The sequence below is a fragment of the Leptinotarsa decemlineata genome, unplaced genomic scaffold, assembly GCF_025532065.1.
Source record: "Leptinotarsa decemlineata unplaced genomic scaffold, Ldec_3_MD MMD2_P_RNA_scaffold_6, whole genome shotgun sequence".
Taxonomy (NCBI): Eukaryota; Metazoa; Arthropoda; class Insecta; order Coleoptera; family Chrysomelidae; genus Leptinotarsa; species Leptinotarsa decemlineata.
In genome coordinates, this window is record NW_027412533.1 from 15,989,048 (window position 1) to 16,002,340 (window position 13,293).

General features: G+C 33.3%; 1 protein-coding gene across 1 annotated transcript in view; it reads left to right on the forward strand.

Annotated features, from left to right (window-relative positions):
- The window catches only part of LOC111509756 (toll-interacting protein), a 32,394-nt gene extending 21,565 nt beyond the window's left edge, over positions 1-10,829 (forward strand). Inside the window, exons 4-5 of the mRNA XM_074170054.1 lie at positions 9,773-9,931; positions 10,488-10,829. Of these exons, the coding sequence (XP_074026155.1) occupies positions 9,773-9,931; positions 10,488-10,598 (270 nt within the window). The 3' untranslated portion in view covers positions 10,599-10,829. The remainder of the gene's footprint in view (positions 1-9,772; positions 9,932-10,487) is intronic.
- The last annotated feature ends 2,464 nt before the right edge of the window (positions 10,830-13,293 follow it).

The window sequence follows — 13,293 nt, forward strand, 5'->3', positions numbered from 1 at the left end:
GGTCATTGGCAAATACTATGAATTGAAGGGGGCCTAATATTGATCCTTGAGGGACACCTTGCGTAATGCCTAAGGGATTACTGTTATTGTTGTTTATTTTAACAATTTGCTGTCTGTCAGATACATAGGATTCTAGCAAGCTATATGGCGTTCTCCTCAGTCCATACCTTGACAATTTTGATAATAGAATCTTATGACTAACACAGTCAAATGCTTTAGAAAAGTCTATGAAGAGGCCCATAACAAGTTTTTTATTATCAAGAGATTGAATTATTTTGTTTTGGAATTCACATAAGGCTGTTTCGGTACTTTTTTTCAACTGTAAAACCGTGTTGCGAGGATGATAATAACTTGTTTGACGTGAAGAAACTGGTTAATTGAAATTTGATATTCAATTCATATAACTTAGATATGCTGGCTAACACACTTATAGGTCTATAGTTGTTAAGGTCATTGTTATCTCCTTTTTTAAAGATAGGTGTTACTCTTGCTATTTTTAAATTTGTTGGAAAGACGCCTTTTTCTGTAGATAGGTTTATAAGATAAGTTAATGGATGGGATAATTCATTTTGACATTGTTTAAGTAATTTGTTAGATATATTGTCAATACCACAAGAGTTAGAGTTTTTTAGACCATTAATTATACTTATTACATCATTTTCTGTAATCGGGTGCATGAAGAAACTATTTGGATTATTGTCGATATTTTGATGTATGAATTGCTGTTGTTTATCAGTGGTTTTGTGAAATGTATGTTAAATTTTTTGGATAACTGTGTCTCATTCAAAGATTTGTCATTTTCCGTTATTACTATTTTACTAGTATTTGTTGTAGATTTCTTTTGCAAGTTATTAATAATATTCCAGGTTGTTTTCGACTTGTTATCAGAGGTCGAAATCAAATTGTCGTAGTATGACTTGGATGCTGCCTGTAGCCCCTGCTGATATTCTCGATTTAAAAAACTACTTAATTCCCTGAAACGAGGATCATGTTGGGCTAGACTATTGTAAAGAGATACACTGTTTTTAAGATTAGCTAGAGGAGGTGTCATAATATACTTATAGTCCGTTCATAATTTGTCGATAGCACAAAATGAGGGCCCAAGTCATAAAACGGTCGTAAAACTCGTAAAATCATAGGCGGAGGTTCCTGAGGTGTTTATTCATTAAATATAAAGCTTCAGTTTATATTCGAAACTTGCCTTGAAAGGGTGAAGTTGTTACGAACGAAAATAATTTTTGGTTTAGTACATTTTTTAATCGCATTTAATTTACGGCTCGTTGGTGTTTCGGCGTCTACGGCAGTAATTAACGTCTCTAATATTTATTTTGCGAATTTTGTGCAGTGCGTGAGTAACTTTTTTTCATATTCCTACAAACATATACGTACCTTTCGTTCATGCTTGTTTTGTTTGATTGCTTGCGATGGCTTCGTCATCATCATCAACATCATCAAGTTTTACACCGGTACTGTTGCGTACAGTCAGTAAGTCTGTCTATTCACCAAGAGAGAAGACTATTGTTTTGAATGTTCACGATGCTCTGGTTTCTCAGAATCCCACAAACACTGTTCAGAACATAATCAAGAGTTGTGCCAACATGACGGGCGTAGGGGAGTCAACAATATATAGGTTCCTATCAGAAAGAAAAAAAAAAGGTATAGCTAACCCAAATACAAACGAATACTTAAAGAGGGGGAGAAAACCTATTGAAATTGATGAATTTGCCAAAAATGGTATTCGAAGGAAAATTCACGAATTTTTTTACAAAAAAGAAATACCCAACTTAAACAAAATTTTACAAGAAGTTAGAGACGACCCGGATTTGCCTCATGTCGGACGAACCAAATTGTGGCAAGTTTTAAAAGAATTAAATTTCCGGTGGGAGAAATCAGACCGAAAATCACTTTTGATTGACCAGGAAGAGATAATATGTTGGAGAAGAAAGTATCTAAGATCTATACGAAAATTTCGGGCTGAAGGAAGGCCAATTTACTATCAGGACGAAACGTGGGTAAACGCAGGTCATACTCTCACAAAAATTTGGACAGATAAAAATATATCAAGCTCCAGGCAAGCCTTTATGGAAGGTTGGTCTACTGGTATTTCCCCACCCTCTGGTAAAGGCAGTAGATTAATAGTTTCTCACATTGGCAGTGAAAAAAGGATTTGCTAAGCATGGTTTGTTGGAATTTGAATCCAAAAGCACAAAAGACTATCACGAGAAGATGACAGCTGATGTTTTCGAAGAGTATTTTGAGCAGATGATTGAACATATACCACCAAACTCAATTATAGTATTAGATAATGCACCTTATCATTCACGACTAGTTGAAAGACTTCCAACGACTGCGTGGAAGAAACAGGATATCATTGACTGGCTGCGGAATAAGTCCCTGCCTTACGAAGATGGAAGTGTTAAAGCAGAACTTTTAAAAATTGCCCGGCAACACAAATCTAAGTTCAAGAAATACGTAGTTGACAAAATGGCGGAAAGACGAAACATCACAGTCCTTAGACTTCCACCCTACCACTGCGAATTAAATCCAATTGAACTCATTTGGGCACAAATGAAAAGCTATGTGGCTAGAAAAAATACGTCATATAAAATACAAGCTGTACGTGAATTGTTATATGAGTCTTTACAACATATTACAGAACAAAATTGGCGAGATGCAGTAAGACATGCAATAGAAGAAGAACAAAAAATATGGGATCTTGACAATATAATTGATGCGACTGTAGAGACACAACCGCTAATTATTAACCTGCAAGACGACTCGGATTCCGAAGATGATCCTGTTTATTTTGAATTTGAATAGTTTTGTAAGTAATCGTAGTTTATATCATTTAAAAATAGGTATTAATTAAATAAATGTATCTTTTACAAATTGCAAGTAACTTATTATTTTTGAATAAAATAAAGACATTTTTTAAAATAAAAATACAGTTTACAGTACCTACAGTTTAAGAATATTAATATATTTATGTTTTAATCATATACTCTACGACACTGGTCACTCATTTCCACTCAAAATACCTACATAATCGGATTAAAAGTTTTATAGCTGTATTGTATTTCTTCAGATACAAGGTGGGTTAGTCGAAAACATCTTAAACTGCCAGTTTTAGTTTGGTTTTTGTTATTATATCATATTAGCTGTCCTCTCTGTATTTCAGTTCTCTAATGAGGGTCAAACTTGCAGTGAGCTATCAACAAATTATGAACGGACTATAGTTGCTTGTTTCTTTTTATCACCCCTTTGGTGTACCTTCTTATTCGGGAATGAGATCTCGAAATAGTGTAACATGACATCTGCAGAAGCTTGGTAGGCTAAGTTGGGACACGAATGAATATAGATATCATTCCAGTTTTCATTTCGTAAATAATTTTTGAAAATGTTGATATTCTCATCTGAAAAGTTGCGCTTATAATAAAATGGTTTAAATGCCACTTTTAATGGCAGCTCATCAAAGAGCAGGTCAAGGAATTGCGAGTAGTGGTCTGAGAGATGCATATTCACTACTGCTACACTATAGGGATTTATAGTCTTGATTAGGAAATTATCAATACAAGTTTCTGAGTTGCCTTTAACTTTTGTCGGGATTTTTAGTGTGACTTTAACATCAAAACACGATAATAAGTCTTCGAGTAATATACAATAAGTTGTGTGAGAAATGAAGTTAATGTTGAAGTCGCCTCCAATAATCACTGTCATTTTTGGTGAACATATTTTACTTAAGATATCACTTAGTAGTCCCAGAAAATCATAAAAATCTCTATCAGGAGGCCGATAAATAACAATACAAATTATTTTATGTGCAACTATTTTTATGGCACAAATTTCCAAGATACCTTCTTTACAGCAATCATCTAAATCATATCTCTCTACAACTCCTTGAAAATCAAGTTTATAGATTGCAACTCCATCACGAAAACGCATTACAAAGGGTGAATCTACTTAATTTAAAGCTGTCAATCGATTCTTGCGACTGCCAGTGTTCAGATATAAGCAAAAAATCACAATACTTGTCATTTTCAAAGATATTATTCAAACTTAGCGTTTTGTTGCTGATACATTGGATATTCTGGTGACAAAAGGTGATTTTGGACTTTTTAGCATCAGTTACAGATTGAGGTTTTACTACAGGTTCACTGTTTGTTCCTGAGGATGATCTAAAAAAAAAAGATGAAACTGGTTCTATGTCATTTAATTCTGTTATTTCTATTATCTTCAGAGCAAATTTTTGTTGGTTTCTTGCTGTAAATTCCATATTTTTCTTTAATTTTTCCACGAGTTCAAATTTGCTGCCTTTTTGTTTTCTGTCAGTAAGAAATGTTATCGAGCAGTTTCTATTTAATTGTTTGAATATCTTAATTTTTTTGAAAATAAGCCTATTAATATTTTTGTCAAGGTGGTCGTTACATTCTGATACAATAAAAAGATTTGTAAATTTACCAAGACCTAGCACATTATTCAGAAACAATTGTAAAGTTCTGTTATTGCTTATATTTTTCGTGTTAAACATAACAATTATTGTATCCGCTTGACTATATTCTATTGTTTCAAAAAAAATATTTTCAGTTAACTCACAAAGTTCCGTGTCCTTTCTTATATTCGCGTTTATCTTAGATGCATATTGGTCTATAAATTTTGTGATGACTCTTGGGAATCCTGTCGCGTACTGGTCACCACAGATATAAATTTTTCTGTGAAATCTCGTTTGACTTTGCATGGTGTTATTCACATCTTCACTATTTGTAGTTGAGAAATTTAAGTTGTGATATTTGCTGTTTCCAATTCTACGAAAATACTTGAGTTTCTATCTTCTTGAGTGAAGTTTTCCTCTCTCCGTGTGTCATCTAGGATTGGAATGTCTACGCCACTGATGAAAAGGGAGTCCGTCATTGTCGATTGTTGCTTCATATGATGGGTACATGTATGTGTATCAGCTGTTTTTACGCGACCCTTTTTACTGTGATTTCTTTCTTTACTTCCTTTATTTTTATTTTCTATTTCTTCAATATATTTTTTTTGCTTTTCTAGCAGTGAATTCATTTCTTTCTCAACGTCTAATGCCTGCTGTATTACAATTTGGTTTTCATCTTTCAGTTTTTGTATGTACTTGTCTTTTAGAAATCCATCTTCGGCAAGTTCATTTATTGTTTTTTCTAATATGCTGTTTTCTTCATGTTCTTCCTTGGCGTTCACACTGCAACAGATTATTTTATTGTCTCTAACAAATGTGACTTTTTTTCCACTGTTGCTGCAGACAGCTCTTATGAAACACGCTAGAACACTTTGTGCACACATAATGAACAAAAGGTTTCTGTTTACAACATTTGTAGTTCATTTTCGGGAGCGAGTTATAAACACGTCTATCACGTATCACGTTAAAGTGAATAAGCAATGAAGTCGCTTGCAGCACCCTCATTTGCGAGAGAGTCAGCAGCTTTATTGCCTTCCAGGCCAGTATGGCCAGGAGGAACCAGAGACAATCTGTTTAGTCTTCCTATCGAGGATAGTCTTTTTTGGCAGTTTGCTACCAATTTAGACGTTGCTCAGTGGGAGCCAAGACCTTCCAATGCCGCTTGACTGTCCGAGAATATTTTTATTGACTTGTGAGTGAGTTTGGATTTATCCAATCTCTCTTCACAGAATTCAATAGCGTAAATTTCCGCATGAAATACAGTCGCATAAGTTCCTAGGCAGGTAGATAACTCTGTCCTGGGTCTGCGACTGAAAACACCTGCACCAGAACCGGTAGGTGTTTTTGATCCATCTGTGAACCAACAATTATCTACTCTTAATATTTCCTTCTCCCGCAGGATTTGTTTTACAATTTTGTTGCAATGTTGAAAATTTTTGTAGATGTCTTGATAAAGGAAATAAACATTCTCGAAAGCTCGACCGTATGACAAAGAGTATTCTTTAAACAACAGCCCAGTAATTTGACGGCATTCCCAACAACATTCCATATTTCTATCTCTCTCTCTATCTCTCTCTCTCTCTCTATATATACACACATCGGAAAAGTCTAGGGATATTTTTATAACATACTAAATATCATAAAAATAAATGCATGAGGTCGTTTAATTTCGATTAAATTGGTACACTCGACCACCCTGTAGATTTCTATGGGTTGAACAAAGCCTGCAAAAACGGTAACTAATCTTTTATCAAGTTTTTTACAAACTGTAGGTTTTCGGCTAAAATGAATAATCTGAAAGTGTCGAGTTTGTACATTCTATGCAGTTCTTGCTCAGCAATTAAACTGGAAATATTGTGCTTTAACATGGAACGCCATCACTTACCATTGGCAGAGATGAATAGCGCTGTAGGGCTTCTTCAAGGTGGCATGCGACAAAATGATGTAGCTCTTCGTTTGGGGGTCTCCCAAAGTGTTATCAGTCGATTGTGGCGGCGTTTCCGTGAAACTGGCAGTCCAGCCGAACAACATCCAGGGCGAGGACGCGCTACAACTGCAGTTCAAGACCGATTTTTGGTATTAACCGCAAGAAGACAACCGACAATCACAGCACCTGAGTTGGTTAACGTGTTGCAGCAGACGCACCAGGTAACCATTGGTCGTGATACTGTCAGAAATCGATTGCATGAAGCAGATCTCCACAACAGAAGGCCACTTAGATGTCCACCTTTGTCGAGAGGCAATCGCGGTAGAAGTTTAGAGTGGTGTCAAGAACATCAAAACTGGGATGCAAATGATTGGGCCACAGTTTTGTTTACAGACGAATCCAGATTTGGATTTCATCCAGATTCTCGTCGAGTAAGACTGTGGAGACGACCTGGAAATAATGAACGTTTGAGACACGTCCAGGAAGTCCACACATACAGAGGTGGTACAGTAATGCTATGGGGCAGAATCATGATCGGCGGCAGAACCGATCTCCTTTTTCCAAATCGCTCCCTCACAGCTCGACAGTACTTCGACACCATTCTTCTACCTATCGTCCGTCCGTTTGCTGGTGCTGTTGGTGAAAACTTCCACCTAATGCACGATAATGCTCGTCCACATGTCGCGCGTCTAGTGACTGACTGGCTCACCAACGAAGGAGTTGATGTATTGCCATGGCCAGCACAATCACCGGACCTGAATCCCATCGAGCATGTGTGGGACATGCTTCAACAAAGAATTACTCCGCATATGGGGAACATTCACACAACGTTTCAATAATTGAGAGAGCTTTTAATCGCTGAATGGGCAAATGTACCTCAACAAGACATTGACAATCTCATTTTGTCGATGCACGATAGATGTAGGGCCGTAATAAACCAGCGTGGAGGCCATACTTTGTACTAATTTTTTTGTATTACGATTTTTTTTCGGGGTGCCAAAGAAGAGCCATATTTTTTTTAATTTTGCATATATGCGCACTCAGTATTTTTGACCATTTAATAAATTTTGTTGTAAGTTACATTCGTTTAATAATCACCCGTCAACTTTTTTTTCCCTAAAGCGATCTAAAAAAAATTATTGCCATTTTTAAAAATATCCCTAGACTTTTCCGATGTGTATATATATATATATATATATATATATATATATATATATATATAGTTTGAGGAGTGCCTAGAAGATGACAGTACTACCAACTGTCGAAAGCGCTCGCAGATAATTAATAGAAGATATAAAGCTTCAAATCCTTTTTGTAAAATTTAATATTGAAATATATATATTATATATAATAACAAAAAAAGACACTATTTCTATTGACACCATGTTCTATTTTTATCTCTGTCAGCATACTCGCTCGATTTGACTTTCCAGAGACATGGAAAGTTTCTGTACATTTCAATAAATTCCGTCATAAATTGTTTACACTGGATTGCCTAAAATCACTCATTTTATATACACTGAATACACATACTCCTCATATTCAACGTCTACTTCGTGACTAACGGTCTGCCTACCACATACGGGCCGACTTGAACGATCCCGTTCAAAACCGTCATGAAAAATCAGATCAAAACAGATAATTTGGAACGCCGGCAATCACGACGGTTTTCTGCCACACACCGACTGGATTACCCGAACAATTTTGCACGTCAGGTAATCCTGTCGAAAAAGAAGGACGTGTGTGGGGGCCTTTACTGTGTGAAAGAGACAGGAGACCGGCTTCGTTCTCATCCCTTTCACTGCAAGGTAACTAGTAGAAACTAGAGCCCAAAAACAACTTATACTTGATTCAACACCAGACAATGATGTTTCAACCAAGCATATCATCATCAGTGGTACTAGCCTGAACCGCAAATGCATTACTGGACTCCACTGACCTTAAAGCAAAAGCCTGACTAAATAGACGATAACATCCCCCTTTATGAATAAGCCATCTATGAGGTCAACAGAAGACCCACCGAACGAGATTCGTCCTCTGTCTTTCACTGCATAGCAACTAATTGAAAAAAACAACGCATTCGTTATTGATCACCAGACTGTTTTAACCCGTCAATAAAAATATACTTTGTCTTTGTCCATATGTTTTTACATACCATAATTCACATGAAATTGGGGCTATAAAATATAACCATAACAATAAAAATTAAGTATCCAGTAGATTTTGAAATAAATGAATAAATAAAAAATAACATAATAAAATATGAACAACTATACGAATAATATATAGAGCCAGATCCAGAAAATAATTTTTCAGATTGCTTCTGAACACATTCATAAAAAAATCAAATTTGAAAAATAACATTAATAAATCTACCAAGAAGATTTTTGTCATAAAAAAACAAATATAAAATAAATTAAACAGTTGTTTTGCCAGGCACAGTACGAACACGTTGCATTAGATAATTAAGTTGAACTCTTTGAGTGTCATATATATGGTTGATGATGAGAAGATTTTTAAGGGTTCTTCTGAATAAGTTGAAATTATTTGATTCCCTAATTGACAACGGCAGGTGGTTATACATTTTTAGTCCAATTTTATATATATATATATATATATATATATATATATATATACATACATATATATATATATATATATATATATATATATATATATATATATATATATATATATATATATATATATATATATATATATATATATATATACATACATATATATATATATATATATATATATATATATATATATATATAATATATATATATATATATATATATATATTAATATAAGTCACAAAAAGGATTTGTGACTTATATTATATTTACTTAAAGAATATGTGATAAAATAATATCGAAATATTCGGAAATTCAATTTCTCAGTACTACGTGAATGTCGGCGATCCGAATATTGCAACAAAAATACAGTTCCGAATTTAAAAATTCAAAGATGGAGATGATCCAAATCAGACACCCCGTATAGAAGTTTCATAAATATATTCTGATGGCCTAAATTAGGTACCAATGACACAGTGTGGATATATTTTTAATATGACCGCGAATAAACAAGATACAAACAAAAACCAAAACCGGAAAAGCTACATTCGATTCTCTCTCTGTCTCTCTCCCAAAATAAAAATGAAATTGTGGGAAAATTAAAGATTGATAACAAATGTATTTTTGCTTCACAGCATACATCCGCAAGCTCATAATTTTACCTGAGCTTTGAGTATTTGTAATGGAATTTCAATAAACTGAATACCTTCATCTTTGCTGAACTTCCTTTCATAGATCAACAACAAATAAGTTATTTTAGCAAATATATTGATTAGACTATAAGGCAATAATATACCTACATACACTGCTGACAATCAGAAAAATGTTGTTTTGAAGGCATCTCCTCCATATGTCTATGGGGCGACTCACCCTATCATGGTTGTTCCAAGAGCAGGGGCAGTTCCAGTGAAACCACTGAAAGTTTATTCTGCACCATCTGTCCCAGTAGCTGAACCCCCTCCAGTATCACTATTGAGTGAGTCAGATTTGAAACAGGTAATTAATATAAACTTGTCTATTTTCAAAAATAAAATTGGGTAGTGACTAACTAGTTAGAATCCCATTACACTAATTTGGAACCTTGATGTAAAATCAATATATTGAAAATATTTTCCCCACAACAGGACATATTCCGATGAGGCTTACTTGGTTAGCAAAACTCGCATCGAGAGACAGTATTTTTGTTCTGGTGTGGAAAAAGTTTTTTCGTAGATTCAATCAAATGAGTTATAGCATAGTAGAAATTGAGATACTTCTTTTTGAAAATTTAAAGGACTGAGAATCTTTTGAAAACTAATTTATTCAAAATGTCAAAATTAAAACATACCTAATAATAATTATTGGTATTCCAGACACCTATTGAAAAACCAAGTGTAATATAAAACAGTGTGAATGTTGTGCAAAGCCTGATCTGAATAACTGCTGTACTTTGATTTTTAAAATTTTACTAAAAAACCTTCAGCGTATATAAAGTTGTAAATATACATTTGTAAATCTTTTGAAGAAGTATGGTTAACTTTGTATAATAATTTTCAAATATTTTTTCAATTAGATTGAAGAAATGTTTCCAAACATCGAGAAAGACGTCGTCAAAACAGTGTTTGAAGCCAACAGAGGAAACAAGGAAAGCACCATCAACTCTCTCCTTCAAATGTCTGACTAATTTGTCATTGACTGTGATTTGTATATAATTTTAATGAATTTTATATATCTAAATATCAATGAAATATGAAAGTAATCTTTCTTCAATTGTTATATTGTATAATCATGTTACAACCTAATTCCAGCTTATTTCATTTTGGCCATAATTTATTTCAATTACTAGTCCATTAGTGACCTGATTATAATGTGTTATGTTAATGAAAAATCGTGCCAATATATGTTTGCAGTTGGAGATTTTGTTTTATTACCTTGGTTGTCACTGAAAACAAATCATTAACTGCTTGCGAACCGCACGTTGAAAAGTAAGACCTCTTTAATCCTTAGCTCGCACAAGTTTCGACTTTTGAGGGTTGTCGTTTGTAGGAGGCGGCGACAGCTCGTTCACGGAAAAACAGATTTTGAACAGGTTCAACAGATTTCGTACGACTTGAGACTGGGTGTATGAATCCACCTCAAATCAATCCAAACAGAAATGTTCAAAGTTATTATACATAATGAATATGAATTTCTTGAATTAATTCAATACAAGACTTACTAGACGTTAAAAGGAAATGGAAATAAAGCTCGTTATTTGCAAAGGAAGTTACTGGATGAAGTAGTTTTTATTGTGAATCACTAAAAAACATAAATACTAGGATTGCTCCATTGTCATAATCATTATTCAGTGAGTAAGTGAGTAAGTTATCCATGGTAATAGTTGTATAATTTCCACACTATAAATTTTATTTACGACACAATTCGCTACACGAAAGCTTCATCAGTTATATTCTGGATATCAAAACAATCTTAGAGTAGATAAATCAGATTGCTTGTAGTAATATAATCCTTTTATAAACTGTATGTAATGGAGGGCTTTTATTATTTTTCATTATTATGAGGGTGAGTAACTGATTTTCAGTGGTGCATTTAAGAGACATGATAAGGTGAGGTATATGGCTGTACTATAGAGAGGGACTCTTATCTAAATAACTTATATTTACTTACACAATTTAAATAAATCATTTTTTGCCTTTGAAGCACCATGTCCAGCGAAAAATTAAAAAAATTGTTTTGAGTAAAGTATAAAATGAGCACCAGCAAATAGTTTATGTAGTTTTTAATTTTTCAGATATTGTTGAATTGAATTAAAATAGGTAAGAATGGAAAAGGCTCATAAAAGAAACTCAAAAAATTATCTAAAAAATTACTAACTGCTCTGCCTGACAGCAAAGGGTAAACATTTTTAGGAAAATTTTCTAACAAACTTTTGGATTGAATATCTGCCCGATTAAGTACTTTTAATATGAATATGTTTTATATTAATGTTTTTCATTAGTTTTTAACTTTTTTTATTATTGATATATGTTACTTCTTCCTGTTTTTGGGTATATAACCTTCCACAATCTGAAAAATAAAAAAAGCTAAATCAATAGAGCAAACTGGCAAACTGAAAAGTTAACCCCGAAAAGTTACTGTGTAATAAAAACCACTGAAGAGTCCAATCAGTCAGTAACCTGTCTTTATAAATTTTGAGAAAATTGAGAAAAAAAATAATATTAATACTTAGTGGTCCATGTTTCAGAAAACAATATTTTTTTGTTTTCAAAACCTGAAATTCACTTTAAAACGTTCGCCTCAAATTATGAATTTTAAAAATAACTGTAATTCTTTAAACATACGTTAAAAGAATTAAATGTCATAAATCTACATGATGTCTATGGGATGTTTTTTGAGAATTGATGTAAGTTCATGTTTCTGTTTTCAACCTCTCTTCTTAGTAATGGCAACCAGGTACGATTCATTTCTACAAAGCTATTTGAAATAAACTTGTTACCTGCTAAAACTACTGAAAACAGTCTCAGTACTATTGATAATATATTTTTGAATTTTCCAAATGACGGAATTTGTTCCGTCATAGATAACAACATGTCAGATCATAAAACGGTATTAATTGAATTGAATATGTCAATGGGAGACAACCATATATTGGAGTATTTTAAACGATCGTTTATTTGATAATAATTCAATAACAAATTTCGAAAATGCTCTGTCTCAGGAAAACTGGAATAATATTTATGACATTTTCAATTTGGACGAAGCATTTAATTATTTCTATGATATATTTTTATACCATTTCAATACCTATTTTCCTATAAGAAAACGTGACATTAATAAGCACCGTTTGGGTAAAAGGTGGGTAAATCATGAAGTAAAAGTATCTTCTGATAACTTAAAAAATCTCTTTAGAATGTTAAGCACTTACCCAGATCTTCAGAATATATATATATATATATATACCGAGGCAAAAAAAGCACACTTCCAGTTGATAAAAGATACAAAAAGAAAATGTTATCAAGAAAAAATTTCTTCATCAGAGAACTCTAGTCAAACTGCGTGGAGTGTAATTAATGAATTGTCCAATAAAAATAGATCGAAAACCAACAATATAGAAATTAAGGACAATAACAATATTTTCATAAATCAACCTGACAACATGGCTAATTTATTCTGCACTTTTTTTGCAGAGACACCTAAAGATATTTCATCACAAATTCCAAAGGTCAACGAATAATTAACAATAGGGATACGCTTTTACCGAATACGAGCTTCTGATGCTCATCAATAATAAATAAATAAATAAAAAATCATTAGGTTTTGATGATATTCCACCTTTCAGCATAAAGAAAGTTTCAATTTCTATTTTACAACCTATAACC